This window comes from Trifolium pratense, linkage group LG2 (assembly GCF_020283565.1).
Source record: "Trifolium pratense cultivar HEN17-A07 linkage group LG2, ARS_RC_1.1, whole genome shotgun sequence".
NCBI classification, from domain to species: Eukaryota; Viridiplantae; Streptophyta; class Magnoliopsida; order Fabales; family Fabaceae; genus Trifolium; species Trifolium pratense.
The window spans coordinates 60,541,228-60,560,378 of NC_060060.1; the positions used below are offsets into that span (position 1 = coordinate 60,541,228).

Consider the following 19,151-nt stretch of genomic DNA (forward strand, 5'->3'; position numbering starts at 1 on the left):
AAAGGTAATAGGATAGGATTAGTAATAAGTTAGATTTATCCTTTCCTCTTTGTGCAACAAACAAGAGATTTAAACAGGATATAATAGTTTTATCCTATCCTATCGCCTTATCATGCGCACCAAACGAGCCCTAATGATAATTGCTTCATTTAGAGTTGTGTTGTGTGGATAGAGTTTATTTGTTGACAAATAAACATTTTATAATTTTTTTTTTAAACCTCCTTTTTTCTTAGATTTTTTGAAGATCGTATTTGTTAATTGGGATCGTATTTATCAATCAAAGAAAAAAGGAGGTTTAAGTATAGAATGTTTGGAGCTTTTTAACTCTTCACTTTTGAGTAAATGGAAGTGGAGATGCTTGAATGATAATCATGTCCCTTGGTACGATATTATGCTATTTCGTTACGGATCTTTTGCAGCAAATTCTCTCTTTGGGGAATGAAGAGAAAATGCTTCAATATGGTGGCGCGATATTTGGAGTATGGGTAATGCGGAGGAAGGGGGCTGGTTCGATAACAACATTAGTAATGTTCTTTGTGATGGGAAAAATATTGATTTTTGGAAAGAGAAATGGATAGGAATGACATCTTTACGTGCTTTGTTTCCATCACTGTTCAACAAATCAACTTAGCAAGATGGTTATGTATTAGATATGGGAACATGGAATAATGAAATTTGGTCTTGGAAGCTTGTTTGGACTAAAGTGCTTAACGACATAGAGGTAGTAACAGAGCGCGAATTACATGCTTTGTTAGAACAGGTTCAACCTAATTGCAACAGTGGTGATAGTCGCAAATGGATACCAAACTCTGCTGGTTTCTTCTCTATCTGGTCCGCTTATGAGGTTCAGTAGAGTCGGTTTGCAGTGGCTGCACTTGATCCTCAGACAAAGGTAGCGCTGAAACTGCTTTGGTTAAATAATTTGCAATCGAAAGTTAGTATTCTTGGTTAGCGGTTGTTACTAGAAAAATTATCGACGAGGGAAGCTTTATATCGAAGAGGAATAATCACCAATACTCATGACAGGAGTTGTGTTTTTTGCTTCAAGGATATTTTTTTCAATTGCAGTACCATTTTGCAGGTTTGGCAGACAATTATCAAATGACTCAACACAAACTTTATCCACTTTGTATCAGTTCCACAACATTTCACTTTGTTTGGAGAAATACTTAAAGGGAAAATTTGCGTTTCCGTTATATCATTTGGTTTGCTACTACGTGGTGCATTTGGCGCACACGAAATAATATTGTATATAGAGGAGATTGTGTTAATATATATTCTTTAGTGAACCAAATTATTTACATTTCTTGCCTTTGGTTTATATGCCGATTGATTAAGGAGCAACGCTAATTTAACATTTTCTGACTGGCGTAACAATCATTTACTTTGCATCCAATAAGGTGATTTTCTTTGAATTGTAAGGGTTGATTAAGGTGATTTTTTTTGAACTATAAGGGTTGAGTACCCCTTGTACTTCTTACAATTCAAATTTTTTCTTATAAAAAAACAAAAAAAAATTAAAAACTTCCGTTTAAATTTTACAATTTTTTTAATCACACAAATTATTTATTTTTATAATTTAATTAACGGAATACAATTAATAATCCACTTGAATAAATCTACGTCATCATGCATTTCATGAGTTTTAAATACAGTATAAATGGATGAACCAAACTTTGTGAACGAGTAAAAATAAGAATAACAAAATCGTAATTAAAAAGAGTTTAATGTGAATATATTGACGGTGTAAAATAGTTTTACATGATTATTCAATAAAATACGATTAATTTGTCATGTCATATCATATCAATAAGATAAGGTAAAATGAGGTGATGTGGCGAAAAATATTATTATTGGTTGATAATATAAAACTGTTAGTTTTTTTGTCAATTAAAAAAAATAAAAAATAAAAAACAAACATCTCAAAGAAGTGGATATATCGTCTCTGATAGTCTTTATACTTTCATCTCTTGTCATTTTTTGAATCTTTCCCCACGAAATCCGACGTGGCTATATCTGATTGGTTAATTTCGTGAAGAGTTGCGCGATATATCGCCAAAAAGGAAACTCAACACAACACAGATACAAATACGCAAACGAACAATAAAAGTAAAAAAGAAAATGAAATAAAAAACGAGAAAATACAAGAGAAGATAAGTGAAGAAAAGATAAGAGATAAGAACGAAGAAAATAGAGAGAAAAAACACATAAACATAAACCCTAGTTCGAAAATATCGCGATAAATTGGAAAAATCAGTGAAATCTGCGATTATCTCTCTCACTCTGTAAGCTCCAAATTTCTCGTTATCTTATATCTCCATCTCCCCCCTTTTTATTTATTTTTAAATTTTGGATTATTTTTCTGCATTTTTATAATCTAATTTCGCAAGTGTTTTAAAATTAGATCCAATCCAATTTATTTGATGCTTCGTATTTTCATAATCGAGTGTTATAGTTCTAATGAGATTATGAACTTTTCGTGTAGGTTGTTTAATTCGATTCCAAGGAACTTACGTTTCTGCATCTAATCTAAGTAAGTTGAATCTTTTTTTTTTTTTGACAATCTAAGTAAGTTGAATCTTATTTTATAAAAATACTAATAAATATCTTTTTAACATGTAATGGATGTTGTTAGTATCATTCATTTCTGGACCTTTTATATTAAGATAAAATTATATTCAGTTGTTTAAGTTTGTTTATACTGTTGCTCAATCTGTTATCTTGTAAAAAAAAAATCACTTTAATTAAGACATCGAGCTTAAGTGGTTAATGAACTTACCCTAGTACCGATAGTTTGGGAGGCTTTTCTAACATCGCGACCGAACTCTGGATTACCGAGTCCCGTTCCCCCTAGAACTAGAGGATAACCAAAAAAAAAAATTTCCACTTGTCTAGTTGTAATTAACCAACCGTAAGAACCCGAATTCTATCAATGGTCGAAGATTTGGAACAATTTTTTGTCAAACTTTACTTATCTCTTAGTCAAGCTCTAGATTATTTGAGCCCATTTGGAAAACTGAATGGTTAACATATTGTTGAAATAGCACCTATGCAACTGTATTTTGTTCGACCAAAAAATAGCGGATAGCTGATAAGCTAGCTCATAGTAGATGAAATTATAGCTTATAAGCTAGCTGATTGAATTTTTAGTATTAGGTAAAATTAGCGGTTGAACTGACATATGAATATGAAATGTTATAAAAAAGAAATGTTTAATTTATTTTATTTTTTCCAACATGACAAGTGTAAAATTGGAAGAAAAAAATGACCAGTTAAAAGCCATAAGCCATATCAAAATAAGCTAGTAAAAATAAGCTATAAGCTCGTGAGAAAAAATGTTACCAAACAAGTCTTTTTTTCAACATGAGCTTATAAGCTATAAGTCATAAGTTTAAAATTTGGCATTTCCGAACAGAGTCTTAGTTTCTTGAATGCAAATTCAATGATTCTCAGAACTAAAGAACAGATTACTCAAAAAATGTGTTGACAATATTATATATATTTTTTTTGTTTTAAAACATTGGTAGTGGTTCGAGAAAAAGATGTTTGTTGGGAATATGCAGAGAAATTAGATGGGAACAAGGTTAAATGTAAATTTTGCCAAAGAGTTTTAAATGGTGGCATTAGTAGATTGAAGCATCATTTATCTCGATTTCCAAGTAAAGGGGTGAATCCTTGTAGTAAGGTCCGGGATGATGTTACTGATAGAGTAAGGAATATAATTGCATCGAAGGAAGAGGTTAAAGAAACTTCTAGTGTGAAGAAGCAAAAAGTATCAGAAGTGATATCTCCCGGTAGTCATTCGGCTACCAAAGCTCTTATACCTTTGGAGACAGGATCCCCAATTGGGAAGATGTTCCCTACGAGCAATCCTATGACTCCTTCCTCGATAAACAACCAAGAGAATGCAGAAAGAAGTATCGCTCTATTCTTTTTCGAGAATAAGCTAGATTTCAGTGTTGCGCGGTCTTCATCCTATCAGTTGATGATTGACGCCGTTGCAAAGTGTGGTCCTGGATTTACAGGTCCATCAGCTGAAATTCTGAAAACAACATGGTTAGAGAGGATAAAATCAGAAGTGGGGTTACAATCGAAAGATGTCGAGAAAGAGTGGGCTACTACTGGTTGCACTATTATTGCAGACACATGGACTGATTATAAATCAAAGGCTATTATTAATTTCTTAGTCTCGTCACCATCCAGAATATTTTTCCACAAATCAGTGGATGCGTCTGCATATTTCAGGAACACGAAATGGCTAGCTGATCTTTTTGATTCTGTAATTCAGGAGTTTGGCCCAGAAAATGTGGTACAAATTATTATGGATAGCAGTTTTAACTACACCGGCGTTGGTAATCATATTGTGCAGAACTACGGAACAATATTTGTATCTCCTTGTGCCTCTCAATGTTTGAACCTAATATTGGAGGAATTCACCAAGGTTGATTGGATTAGTAGGTGCATTTTACAAGCACAAACCATATCAAAGTTAATATACAATAACGCTTCATTGCTTGATCTTATGAAGAAGTACAACGGAGGCCAAGAACTTATCAGGACCGGGGCCACAAAGTCTGTATCCACCTTCCTGTCTTTGCAGTCTATGTTGAAGCTAAGAACAAGATTGAAGCATATGTTTCACAGCCCTGAATATGCCTCGAACACTTCTTATGCAAATAAATCTCAGAGTCTTTCTTGTATTGCAATTGCTGAAGATAATGACTTCTGGGGAACAGTGGAAGAGTGTGTGGCTATCTCCGAGCCATTTTTGAAGGTGCTAAGAGAAGTATCCGAAGGTAAACCAACTGTTGGTTCGATATATGAACTAATGACAAGGGCCAAAGAATCAATCAGAACATACTACATAATGGATGAGAACAAATGCAAGACATTCTTAGATATAGTTGATAAAAAGTGGAGGGACCAACTTCATTCCCCTCTACATGCAGCTGCAGCATTTTTAAACCCCAGTATCCAATATAATCCGGAAATAAAATTTCTCTCTTCTATAAAAGAAGACTTCTATAATGTTCTGGAGAAATTACTTCCTGTACCAGATATGAGGCGTGACATAACCAATCAAATCTATACATTTACAAAGGCACATGGAATGTTTGGTTGTAGCCTAGCAAAGGAAGCAAGAAACACAGTTGCACCATGTAAGTGTTAAAGAGTACCCGTTAATCTGTTTTGTTTCTCGGAAATCAAATTTTATAATGACAGTTCATTTTAAGCTGCATATTTCAACCTGACGGTTAATTTTGAAAACATTAGGGATTGATTTCAGCATTGATCTTTAGATAAAGAAGACCATTTATTTTGAGGATAAAGTGTGCATAATGATGAAATGATCTCTCTAGTTCGAGTGGATTCTTCTTTTGTAGTTCGGTATATCAGTAATAAATTTTAAGGAAATTTTACAATTTGTTTCGCTCATAGAATGTGAAAACATAAGTTATCTGGGATTAATTATCTAAAATTTGTCTTCATGATCATCTAGGAAGACTTGCTCAGTAAATCATAAACAAGAATGCAGTTGAAAATGAATCACACAAAACTAAATTATTATTTGGATGCCAGTTCTAGGAGCAGCTCTTGTTTCATTTCAGTTTATTATTTATTCTTCAAACTCATTGCTTATGAATTGTAGGGCTTTGGTGGGAACAGTATGGTGACTCTGCTCCCGGCTTGCAACGAGTTGCCATTAGAATATTAAGTCAAGTTTGTAGCACTTTCTCATTTCAGAGGCAATGGAGTACCTTTCGGCAAATCCACTCCGAGAAGAAGAATAAGATTGATAGAGAAATACTGAATGACCTTGTTTATATAAACTACAATCTCAAGTTGAATAGGCAGATGAATGCAAAGTCTTTAGAAGTTGATCTGCTTCAATCTGATGATATTGACATGACTTCTGAGTGGGTGGAGGAAAATGAAACGGCGAGTCCAACTCAGTGGCTGGATCGTTTTGGTCCAGCTTTGGACGGAAATGATTTGAACACAAGACAATTTGGTTCTTCTATATTTGGAGCAAATGATCCCATATTTGGATTGTAATTTTGTATCCCATCTTTGTTTACTCATGTAGCATAGCAAGTGTTGTTTGTTTCTAGTTGTAGATCGTGTTTGTACCTTGATGAGAGAGGTCTCAAATTTTCCTTTTAGGTTAGAAAGTGTGTATGTGAAATTGTTGTAAAGAAAGACCTATTGTTTATCACCTTTCTGTAATGTTAGCCAATTCCCCCAACATTGTGGGAGCATAGGATCAATGTAGTATATTTTTGTTAGGTTTGAATACAAACGTTCAACACTTCAATTTGGTTTGTGAACTACAATTGGCTTTCAACAAGAAAAAATGTAGATGGTTGTTGTTCTCACTTATATTGTTCACACTTGAAAAATACTACCGGAACCGGTAAGTTTTATACTACTGAAAAGGTATTATTTGGTAGGATTTGCACTATTAAAAATTAATTTTCAATAGGATTTGCGAAATCTTCCCATAGAGGAGGAACATGGGAGAATTTTGATCAATTTAGGATGAAAAATATCAACTATTAAAGATATATTTAAAGGTGTGAGATAGTGCAACCACCATGAATACAATTGTTGACGTATTAAGTCTAGTGCGTTTAATGCAACCACCATGCTTCTGCCACTCGTGGTTCCAAAACAACGATTTGACATAAGAGAAGACTATAATCTTATTATATTGATCATTTCGATTATGGCTTCTCTTTTCGATGAAAAATCGTGTGTTTTGGAACCATGAATGGAGAAAGCACGGTAGTTGAATCAAGCATACTAGATACGTCAATGATATATTTCAATTAGTTGATATTTTCCAGAACGGCAGCAAAATCTCAGCATTCCGAAGTTTTGAGAAACTATCAACTAATTGGAACATAGCTAAAGCATCGCATCGTTGACGTATTAAGTGGAGTGCGTCTGATGCAACCACCATGTTTTCTCCACGGGTGATTCAAAAACAAAAGATTTGACATAGTTAGAGAAGACCATAATCTTATCATATTGATCATTTTGATTATGGTCTTCTCTCACTATTGCAAATCGCGTGTTTTAGAATCATCAATAGAGAAAGCACGGTGGTTGCATCACACGCACTAGATACATCAACGATGTGTTCCAATTGGTTGATATTTTCCGGAACTCCTGAATACTAGGATTTTGCCGGTTGATGAAAACCATCGACCACATCAATACTATTCTACTGCGAGATTCCAAATAGTGCTAGGAAATAAGTTCCTATCCATGCTTAATGAAGCACAACAAGTCTGAATACAATTGTTTTACCGCCGCAGAGAGTTGGACGGAAATGATTTGAACACAAGACAATTTGGATCTTTTATATTTGGTGCAAATGATGCCATATTTGGATTGTAAATTTGTATCCCATTTTTGTTTACTCATGTAGCATAGCAAGTGGGAGTGTTGTTTCTAGTTGTAGATCCTGTTTGTACCTTGATGAAAGAGGTCTCAAATTTTCCTTTTAGGTTAGAAAGTGTGTATGTGAAAATGATGTAAAGAGTGACCTATTGTTTACTAAACAAACAACTGAAGTAATATTTTTATTAATTAAAAGAGAAAGAGAAAAATAAAATTTAAAAATAAAGATAACAATTTAAAAGTATATTATTTCATCCGATTACTATTATAAACAAATCATAATTATCGTATCTTATGTTTTATTGGGTATCTAATTCTATAATAATGAAACCTATAACTTGAGACTCAACTGAGCTTAATATATAAAATAAAAATTGTATCAATATAAATATGGTTAATCGGTATTTTGAGAGATCTTGCTTGGTTCGGTAAACTTAAAAGAAAGACTTACCCAAACACACACACAGCACACGCTTTTAATTATTTTCTTCTCAGTTTTCATTCTCTTCTTTGCTTAGTTCCATAATTTATTTCATAATTCCATTACACAACGCAACGCAACGCAACGCAAGTGTTGTTAATTAGTACTTTGAAATTTGATGGAGTACGAATACAACAGAAGTAGGTCGGGCCCACAAGTTCCGATGTATCGTGCACCACCGTCATCCTCCGGCGCTCCCTCTTCCATCTACCCTAAGATCGGTCCTCACCCTTCCAACCCTCCCCCACCTCGTCCGTTACCCTATCAGCACATTCCCAATCCTTCACCTTCTCGTAAATCTCTTTCTCTCTTATCATTCTTCGATTTTACCTTCCTCTATTTCAATTACTTCTTTTTTTAACTTTGTTTGTTGATTTTTGCAGTAGGGTTGGGCATTAAGGTTGCAATCAAGTCGGAATTTAGGATCGCACCGCCGGTAAGAATATAGGTTTCAATTGCATAAATTAAATACTCATAATTGACTTTGTGATTGTGAATTGTGAATATTCTGGATTTTTAATTTGGTATAAGTATTTGGCTTTGATAGATTGTTGTTTCACCTTTCACCTCTCAAAACTAGGGTTATCAAATATAGAATTGAATAAAGCATAGGCATTCTTTCTGTTTGTGGAAAAACCTTAGGTTTTTAGTTGCCAATTTTCTTTGCTTGAGTTACGGTTATGATGGTTTGACACGCCGAGCCTTTTCTTGAAATTGTACATCTTAGTGAAAGAGGGTTGCTCTTTTGTATTCTTTTTGTTCTCAGATATTTCATAAATATGGGAATAGTGTTACGAGGTGGTTTTTTAAAGATGTAGTGATTGATATATACCTAAGGTAGCAGGACTACAAGATTTTATAGTTTTTACGTACTAGTTATTCCAGTGGGGTTTCTCTTTCTCCATACAACCCTATAAATTTCATTTTGAGGTTGTTCTTTTCTATGCCAAGTGTTTCCTACATCGGATGCGAGATGGCCTGAACATGAATTTATAAGTAGAGACAATCCTCACCTTACAAACCGGTTTTGTAGGGGTGAGTTAGGTCTAACTCCAAATTTTAAGACCAAGTGTTTCAAAATGCTCAAGCTTTGCATAGATCATCAACCAACTCTATCGAAAGATTAAGATATTACGTGATGACACAATATGAATGGCTTCTATATTACGTGTCTTGCATGACCCTCATGCAAGAACCCTTTGGGCTTAAAGCTAGGACAATGCAAAGGCCCACCTGCCTTGTGATTAAATCTCCCTTATTAATAAAAGAATGAGCGTGATTGTAGATTGAATTCTAGACCACTTGGTCTTCATAGAGTGTTTGATACCATGTCATGAAACAATTAATCCCAAATGCTTATGCTATTAGGAAATAATATGTGACTGGTTTTGGATATGTTTTTATGGTTGTAGATGACTTTTGAGTTGTTTTGACAATTTTACAGCCTCATTTGTTACCACATGTGGGAGATATTCCACGGAGCAACTTCCAATTTGATTTTGGATTGGAGAGGAAAATTTTGGCCGAAGCAGAGAAGGATAACCCAAATTGGAGCAAATTTGGGGTGGAAAACCTTCCAACTAAGGCTTCTGATAATACATCATCGTCAAAGGTAATTTTTCTTGATTTTAGAGCAAAAAGTTCTAATTTATTGTAATTTGTGTTTATGATTTATTTCCTGATTCATTATGCAGAGGTTGTGACTTACTATTTGTTTTTTCGTGCTTAGTACATTGTTTTTCTGTATATAGATAAAATTTTCTACTGTTTCCAACTCACATGGTGTAAAATGAACCTATATTTGCAGGTTACTTCTTCAGATCCCATTGTGAGCAAATATATAAGCATGGGACTCAGCCGTGAGGCAGTTCCAATTGCTGTTACGAACTATGGTGATAATCCAACCAAAGTATGTTCTCTGTCCCTGTGTAAATCATAATGGACACGATGTTAAGATAATAGCATTTCTCGAATAATATTATTTTTTAAAATATAATAAATATATGCCCAATTGCCCAACATCTGTCGATGTACTTACCATGCAAAGATCGAATAATTCAATGAAACTCAAAGTGGTTCTTCTTTTCATACTGGAATTTCTCCTTCAACTTATTACTGTGAGCTTATTGTTATTTGTCAAGTTGATAGTTTTTCAAGCATGCTAAAAACTAGTCAGTTTGATAGTTATTTAACCGATGCATATAGCATTGCATGGCTGTTTTAATCTGATTGTCTTCTGTGGAGTCAACTGGTTCCTTTTTGTTGAAAAAAGTCAATTTTCAATAGGTTTTGTTTTTTGAGCTAAAAGGGAAATTTTTTCCAGCTAAGTGTCTATTACAAGTAGACAATTTATTGAGTTTACTAGTGTGTATACCCGTGCGATGCACGGGAGAATTTCTGTTCTAAGTTAAATTAAAATACTTTGTATTTTACATATTACATGATCAAAACTTAAATTGTTTTAAATTTAATGTTAGATTTTGGAAGTAAATTATAAATTTGAAAGAAAAAACAACATCTAAAAATAAGATGATTTTTAAGCTTGATATATCTATAATTTTAATTTAGATGAAAATGAATGAAATGCCAAAAAATATTAATTAAATAATTATGCCATGTGCCATGTCTTATATCACCAATCCAAAGAAAGTTATCTATCAGTCAAAACAAATTCATCTTTTTCTCCAAAAAGAAAGTTATCATAACACAAGAGGTGCCAATATTAGGAAAAATAAGAACAGCTACACGGATGCCCTGTCATAGCAGTTTGAATACTTTGTCTTAACACCTATACTCAAGCAACCAATTCAACTAAGCCAAAAAATTGCTAGGACGAATTCTAATATTGAATATACTTTCCCATTTGAACTATCATACAAAAAATGCATCACATAGATACAATGATTTGAGTAAAATTCTCAGCTATAGTATGTATAAACAGCACCAATATACACTGAAACCAAAAATTTCCTAAACAATTTTGAGAACCATTTTGTACTCCAAAACTAATGAGCGATTAGATTAGACAATTTGAAGCATCATACTCCATATAATTGTAAACAAACTATAATTCCAGCAGTTGCACCTCTGCTTCCAGCCTTTAGGCCCTACCTTCATAAGGCAGCATAAAAACTAAAATGATCCCGCCACTTGAAATTCTTTAACCATAATTTGCATGTGCGACGTCATCGGTTCTATAGATGATAATAAAGATAACAATTGCACCAATTTAGATATATCATTATAACAGTAGGCATCTTATATGATTAAGAAAACAACCTTTTTTTGTTCACACAAAATTGGAGTACTATGCTTTCTTAATTTTTGTACTGCTATAGAGAATCAAATAAAGTAGATAAAGATGTACTTGGTGGATATCTATCTACAATGTTGATAAATTTCAAGACTGACATTCAATATAACTTTAATCACACATTTTTAAATTGAGAATTGCATGTTAGCTTAGGAGAATTGTGAACCACAACAGTCGACTTGACATATTGTGTTGGGTTGTTGGCATTAATTCTACATTCTACAAATTGCTTGCCTTTTCAATTAGAGTTCGTGTGTTGAAATTCAACAAATCCACTATACATTCATTCATTCAAGTCAAAGGATGAGAAACCTTTAGAATATATCATCACATGAAAAATATTGTTTGAACTTCAAGTGCATCATTTAAGTATAGGAAATTACCTTAGGCCTTCAAATGCAGTGATGCCACAAAACTCATTATTGTGCTTACCCTGCAACCAAACTATAATAAGTAAATTTAACAAATTTAGCATAGGAAAGTACTGTAGGCCTGCGCTAATCTTAAGGAAACATTAAGCATCCTCTATAAAATAAAAACTTTAAGCTTAAAATAGTATATCTCAATTAGATTTATCATACATGCATATATAATTCAATCATAAATACAATGAATAAAAACCAAGCTATGGTCATTAGTTCCTTATTGGTAAGTACCTGCAGTAAACATAAATATAGGAATGAACCTCAATTTACTGTCTTTGTGGCTTTCAGTTAACATTATGATTGGAGCCAAACCTTGATGGCACACTGATCAACCTGCCATGAAACTGTGAAAAATTTAAGAAAATTGGAAGAGACATATCAAACAATGATATTACTAAACAAATTAGATTAGTGCATAATATAATATCACACCTGCCTGATATTTTGTTATCAATAAATAAATAAAAAGCTCGAGAACATTGACGACATGGTTTTTATTGTGGGGACCTGCAATTGCATATGCTTTTTACTTCAACAGGATACCATATTTTAAAACACCAAGAAAAAAAATTGTGTGCATGCAAATGATCAAATAAAATAAAATAAGGCACTTACATTCAATAAAGCATTTCTTGGTTTCACTGAGAAGGGGAGACTAAAACTTAGTTAAAACTGCACATACAAAGATGTTTCTAAGTACCAAAAGAGAAACTTTTTATTCTGTTAAAGCTTTTCTACCTCTCATCCAGAGTCTGCTTCCAGTTCAAACACAATTACTTGCCTGCCTTGTACTATGGAAAGGTTCTTAGCATGAGAGAATTTTAGAAACATTTCCTTACTTGGCTCTTACTTTCCAGCCTTTCACTTTGTCATTTTTATAAAGAGTAGTGTGCATTGTTAGTTTTTTTAAAAAACCTAACCATATTCAGTTGTTAACCATATTTGAGATTACCAAACCTCATTTTCAGCTACGAAGCAACGACACCAAAATCAGACACACATACATCACTGATGTTCAAAATATAGGACACCGACAAGGATGTCTGTGTGTGTGTGTGAGGACACCAAATGCTTCAAAAGTATACCACACAACAACACATATATGAAGCATTGATGCCAAACACGGACACACTAACACCACTAATGTTCAAAATATAGGGTACCAACACAGATATATGTGTGTGTATATATTATAGGACACCAATTGTTTCAAAAATATTCCACACAACAAACCACCACCAGCCCATTCCTCTCTGCTGTGGTTTTGCCATCGTTGCCGTATTGCTCCTTAGGTGCAGCTGGTCGTAGTACAGCATGTGAAGCACAATCTGCAATGCGTGCATACATGCCTCACGATAGCTTCAATGGATCCATAACGCAGCACCTCTCTCTCTCTCTCTCTCTCTCTCTCTCTCTCTCTGTCTGTCTCTCTCTCATTCTGCTATGTGTGCACCAAACAAATGTGTTAAACCCATTTATTTTCGTCAAAGGCCACAACGTAAACAGTGACGTCAAGTGAATCTGCTGCAGCAAGTTGAGTCCCTGGGTGGGTGAGTTCAGGGGACTAGTTGCAAATTTCTGATTGCTAGTGGAGAAAGAGACTAAGTCTGAGCTGAGAGTGAGAAAACAGTTTGGATATGGATATCCAGACCAGCAACCAATATTCCCGTGTTTTTAAAAACAGTTTTTAATTTGGGTATGGTTAGGGTGCTGTAATCGGATGTTTTGCTGACGCAAAATTTTGTGAGGAGCACTACTTAACTGCCCTAAAGTGTTACACATACTGATAGGTTATTTGTATTGTCTGTGTTTATCACAACGAATACATGGTTATAGTTTTCAAAGTATTCATTACATGGTGTTTTCTACGGATTGAGACCAACTTAAGATAATTTAGTGTTTTGTTATTTAGACTACTGCGAAAATTCTCTTACGTTGTATTCCCAGTTGCAGCATAGAAGGCAGAGTGTTGCTGTCTTTACTGATTAATTTTTTTTTTTTCTGACTGAATTTATTATTCATTTGAAGGTTAAAGAATTTGTTGATGGATACACTCTTCTGCGTGAAATGGGATTTTCATCAACTAGCGTTACCGAAGCCTTGGTTATGCATGACAATGATAAAGACAAGGCATTGGCTTATTTCCTTAGTGGCTCATCATGAGACTGCTGGAAGCATATTTGTTGTAGGGTATCATTTGTTTATAAAGAAATATGCAAGTTCCTTTTGTATAATACAAATAATGACCAAATATAGGTACAGTGAGATTGGCAATCTGTTATTGTCTGTTGTGGGATATTGGTTTTAGGGGATTTTTGGTGTTTGTGGAGAGAACAAATAGACCTGATTATTATCCATATTATAAATTATAAAGGCTTTTTGTTTTGTTAAAAAAGTTATTATTTTTGTTTTTGGCCAAGACCTTAACTTCTTGGGGAATGTTTGATTGAGATTATTTATTTATGGTAAATTACCTTTTTATTTTCTGTCAGAAAGCTGAAATAAAAAAATAAATATAAATATTTCCTCCGATTCTTAATATAAGAGATACTTTATGTTTTAGATTTATTGAAAATCTAATGTATTTATTCTATAATATGGATTAGATACATTTGTTCTCAATGAATTTAATAAGTAAAGTCTCTTTTATATTAAGGAACGAAGGTATCATAACTTATTCCAATAAGTATGTGTGCTATTTATGAACCAATATTGATATACTGTTATGGTTATGGTGCTTGATCTCATAATTCTTGTTCTTTGGCTTCAAAAGAAGGCCAAATTTATGGTGCACAAGATAAATTTATTGTGCACGACAAGTTTATACATATTAAAATTGAGAAATTTTATTAAGAAATAATTTTGTTTGTAATTAAAAAAATTACTAATATAATAGCAATTTAAAATTTTGGTTAAGTAAATTTTTAGTTCTCATAAATATCTTAATTTTTGTTTTCAGTCCCTAAAATAAATTTCAACGACTTTTGATTCTTCCCTATAAGTCAACTCATGTGTACTTTCACATTTTTAAATAACTTTTTAAATTCATGTTTACATGATTATAATAATTTCTCCCAAAAAATGTAACTTTTTTAACATAAGATGTATTAAATATAAATTTTTAAACACAAAAATTTTAAATTTCATATTTAATTAATTTTTGTTAAGAAATTAAACTTTTGCAAAAAGGTTTCAATAATATGCAAAACATGACCGGCAGATGATCGTGTAAATTCTAATTAAAATTTACTTTATATGTTTCTTTTTAAGTGTCTTTTTAGAATAGTAATATCAAATTAACAAAGTGTATAGGTGCGATCATACCAGCACTAATGCACCGGATCCCATCAGAACTCCGCATTTAAGCGTGCTTGGGCGAGAGTAGTACTAGGATGGGTGACCTCCTGGGAAGTCCTTGTGTTGCACCTCTTTTAGAAGTAACCAAAAAAAATTAACAAAGTGTATTTTTGCACCTTATCTTTGTATTATTCCCCCTATTTTAATATTCCTATTTTTCACAAAACATAAAATTAGCTTAATAAAATTTTGGAATAAAACATAAAATCACTTATTTCCTTCATCAGGTTATCACTTTTTTTATCACAATACCTCTCTTCTTCCATCTCCAATTTCATCTAGAATCAGTCCATCATTCATCACACACTTCACTTCTTGATGTCTCTTCAACAAACCAAACAAGTCCTTACTTTAAACCCTAAAAACAACACTCTTCTAGAATCTTGTATTCAAGAAAAACCCATTTCAAATTTCAAATTCTTCAACTTGATTCTCAATTCTCTCAATCACGGTTTTTGTTTACTACTTTGTGCTTTCTCACACTATGGTATTGTACTTTCAATATCAATAAGGAGTAGGAATTATGTGTATATATATTATTATGGCAATTGGTTTACATGGTTCGATTGTGACACAAACAGGAAGTGATGCAAATCCTGCTCCGATTGTTAACAACAATCCGACCCGACCCGATTTATGTCCCGCTTTCACGCGCATCACAGACAGCTGTTTAAATTCGCATCACAGCTGTCTGTTACCATTCATCATTTTCTGACCGTTGGGGAGAATGAAACCCTAATTCTTCTTATAAATACATACAAAGGCTTTTGCGCCGTTTTAATTTCATTCCTTAACTCTCACAATACTCACTCTCACAATCGTTGTCTGTTGCTTCATCTCTGTTCCTTTCTGATCTGCTTCGTTAGTTTCACTGTTCATCGCTGTTCATCGCTGTTCATCTGCTTCGTTAGTTTCACTGAAGTTCATCGCTGTTCATCGCGGTTCATCGCTGAGAGACACAATCAATTCATCGCTCACTGACCCATTGCTTTCATTTCATTCAAGACACGATCAATTTGGTAAAGTTTTCATCTTTCTTTAATTTCTGAGTTTCTTTCTTTCATTTCATTGCTTCGATTACTTATGCAATTTGTTTATTCATTGTTGATTTTCAGACTCATTCTTCCTTCTACTTTCTACCCTCTTCACTCACTCACTCTCTTACTTCCATTATTATTCATTACAATCCATTCATTCATTCATTATTCCATTTCATTCATTCATTCATCGCAAATATGAACCTTTTCACTACTAACAATCCATCATTCCCCGCTGGGCTTAGAGTACTTGCAGTCGATCATGACACCTACGATTTCTACACTATTCACCACATTTGCAATCAATTACACTATCAAGGTACTTACTTTCTCACTCACTCACTCACACACCTTAATTATTATTCTAAACTACTTTTCATCTTTTTTTGTTCTAACTCTTAATGTTTTTTTTTATTGCAGTTACATCATGTTCCACCATTTCTCAAGCAAAGCAGCTCTTGTCGACATCACATTTCGACATCATACTCGTCGAAACTCATATTCCACAGCAAGATACTTATGCATTTGTTCAACAAGTGACTTCACATTTGAAAATTCCGGTGATTAGTAAGTAGTTCTTCCTTAAACTCATCATTGGTTACACCTTTCCATTAATTAATTAACAAATGTTACTCACCCTGTTATTATTTTTATTTTGTAGTGATGTCGCTTGATAACCGAACCTGTTCTGTTATGGATTCCATTTCTAACGGGGCTTGTAGTTACTGGGCCAAACCACTGGATGAAAATCTATTCAAAAATATGTGGCAACATGTCGTGCGGCAACATCTAGTGCAAAAGGAAAGCGAGGCTAAAGGGCTTAAAAAGCGAGGAAGAGAACATCTAGTGCAAACGGAAAGCGAGGCTAAAGGGCTTAAAAAGCGAGGAAGAGATGATGAGGTTCATGTTTCTAAACAACCTCCGGTAAAGAAAGCTCGTTTCTCTTGGACAGATGATTTGCACCAAAAATTTGTGTCGGTCGTGAATCATCTTGGGATTAAAAGTATGAATCTTTCCTCAGACTTTTTGTTTTTTGCATTTGTTTGTATTCTATTCTTCAAGAACTCAATAATGATAATCAACTTACTTATGTGCATCAGTTTTATGTTTGTTTTGTTCTGCTGCTTGTCGTATTTGTTGTTGTGTTTCTTTACTCTGTTTTTGGGTCTGTAACTTGCTCTTTGGTTAGAGCTCTAGCTCCACCTTTCATTGTTTTCCTGCTTCCCCCCTTTCTTGGCCCTTCATGTGCCTTGATCGGAGGCTTAATAAATTGTTTGCATTTTAAAAAACTTACTTATGTGCATCCTTTTCTTTCAGATGCAAAGCCTAAAAAAGTTCTGAAGATCATGGATTGTCCTGGCTTGGAATTACAGCATGTAGCTAGTCATTTGCAGGTTGGTTTTTATATTAGTTTCTTGTTTAAATTTCATACATTAATGTTTTGTGTAATTTGAATCTGAAATTTATGAAGTGTTTTATCACTAACACTTCTGTACCTGTTATGTTCTTTTGCAGAAATATAAAATGTATTTAGATGGTGGGATAAAAAATTCAAAGATGAAACAGAAGAACAATGAAACACAAGCACAGGATCAAGAAATTGATGAAACCGAAGTATTTTTTAGCTTGACTGATTTTTTCCCCGATCTTAACGATGATGATATACACAATAACAACTATGCTGTTTCAGCTGAGAGCATTGATTCCCCTAGCACCTCTCTTCCACAGCTTGGGCAATATTCAATGACACCACCTGATCAATGTGACGATTCCGACATATTTTCTAATTTGACCGATTTATTCCCCAATCTTAACGATGAGATACACAATGGGATGTGGTGACTATAAAGAAGGCAACATTGAATATCTCATTCCACCTTCACGACATTTGTTTCTATTTTAGTCATAGTTAGTATATCAATTAAGCTTTAGGCTTATGTTTTTGTAACAAGGGCACTATTATAAAAGGCCCATTTCTGTGTTTTGTTCATATTGAATCAATAAAAATATTTTTTTTTTAATGCATTCCATTAAGAATTTTCAGCACCTTTTTCCATTATTCTGCAGAGTACTTTATTGATGGTTGATTGGTTCTGCTTTATTATAGTGTCAATTGATTGATTTAACCAACCAATTATTAACAATGTCATCCGTATTCAAGTTGAGACCCTTTCAGCTTTTGCAGGTGTGTTTGTATACTTTCAGGTCCATTGTATTGTAGTATGTACCTGGGGCTGGTCCTGTCTGATAGTTTCACTGGTAAGGCACCAGTGGGTTCAGTCGGAGAGGCCTGTGTACATTGATTGGTCCGAGGCTGATTGTGTTCGGTGGTGCCACACTTCCCCTGCACTTGAAGGCAATTATGTTGGAAATATGCTCAAACTTGAATGTACTGACTAACGTCTTCTCATACGTTTGCATATGGTATCTTTTGATTCTTTCTACTTCATGACTCCTCAAGTGCATACATATATTGTGTTATTTCCAATAACAACTAATTTGCTATTCCATTTGTGTTACTGTGTTGATGTTTATAGCATTGACGGGCAGAGATACATAGCAGAATACAATTCTGTTCTGTATCTATTGTTAATACTAACTTATTTTTCTTGACAGGAAAATGTAGAAGTGCATTTGGAGGAGAAGACCAATACAGCTGATTTTGTCTGCTGTTTGCAGCATTTGCAGGTCTCATATTTACTTTCTCATTTTTTGATAGTGTCTTATCTTATAACCCTTTGTTTTTACTCTGCATGATAAGTCCTAAAAAATGAGGATAGAGTAAGTAAATGCAGATAGGCAGTGTCTCAACAACTCCTTTTGAGATATTTTAGTTTTTGCTTGCAGTCATTATCATTTCTGACACTTTTTTGCTCTCTTGATATTTAGTCCCCTCGGATTTGCTTGCTGGTCCTCTTTTGATTAATATCTTTAATGCAGTTGTGTTTTGAAACTGAAGAGAAAGTGCGGAGACTTCTTCTAAACGTGTCATCTCTACAGAAACCAGGGGGATATTTTCTCGGTATTACTCCTGACTCATCTACCATATGGTATGGCATATTATTCACCCTTTTAGTTGCATGCTCTCTATATATGTTTTTGTGTATTCTCCATCAGGGGAAGAAAATTCG

At 33.8% G+C, this 19,151-nt stretch overlaps 3 protein-coding genes and 1 non-coding gene across 4 annotated transcripts; all 4 read left to right on the forward strand.

Moving 5' to 3' along the window:
- Positions 1-2,080: 2,080 nt before the first annotated feature.
- On the forward strand, positions 2,081-6,335 carry LOC123909310. Its single transcript, XM_045960134.1, has 4 exons — positions 2,081-2,285; positions 2,486-2,533; positions 3,528-5,159; positions 5,651-6,335. Coding segments are annotated over exons 2-4 (2,040 nt in total). The 5' UTR covers positions 2,081-2,285; positions 2,486-2,532; the 3' UTR covers positions 6,058-6,335.
- A 1,466-nt stretch (positions 6,336-7,801) lies between these two features.
- On the forward strand, positions 7,802-14,112 carry LOC123909312. The gene is made up of 5 exons (XM_045960135.1): positions 7,802-8,181; positions 8,272-8,324; positions 9,333-9,500; positions 9,696-9,797; positions 13,655-14,112. Exons 1-5 carry the CDS (start codon positions 8,007-8,009, stop codon positions 13,787-13,789), a joined length of 633 nt encoding a protein of 210 aa, XP_045816091.1. The 5' UTR covers positions 7,802-8,006; the 3' UTR covers positions 13,790-14,112.
- Positions 14,113-14,936: 824 nt separating this feature from the next.
- Positions 14,937-15,055, forward strand: LOC123912295. Its single transcript, XR_006811191.1, has one exon. It is a non-coding gene; the product is annotated as a 5S ribosomal RNA (ribosomal RNA).
- Positions 15,056-15,836: 781 nt separating this feature from the next.
- LOC123909313 (two-component response regulator ARR14-like) lies at positions 15,837-17,957 on the forward strand. The gene is made up of 6 exons (XM_045960136.1): positions 15,837-16,002; positions 16,277-16,339; positions 16,441-16,587; positions 16,682-17,023; positions 17,338-17,414; positions 17,536-17,957. Coding segments are annotated over exons 3-6 (747 nt in total). The 5' UTR covers positions 15,837-16,002; positions 16,277-16,339; positions 16,441-16,586; the 3' UTR covers positions 17,863-17,957.
- Positions 17,958-19,151: the final 1,194 nt, after the last annotated feature.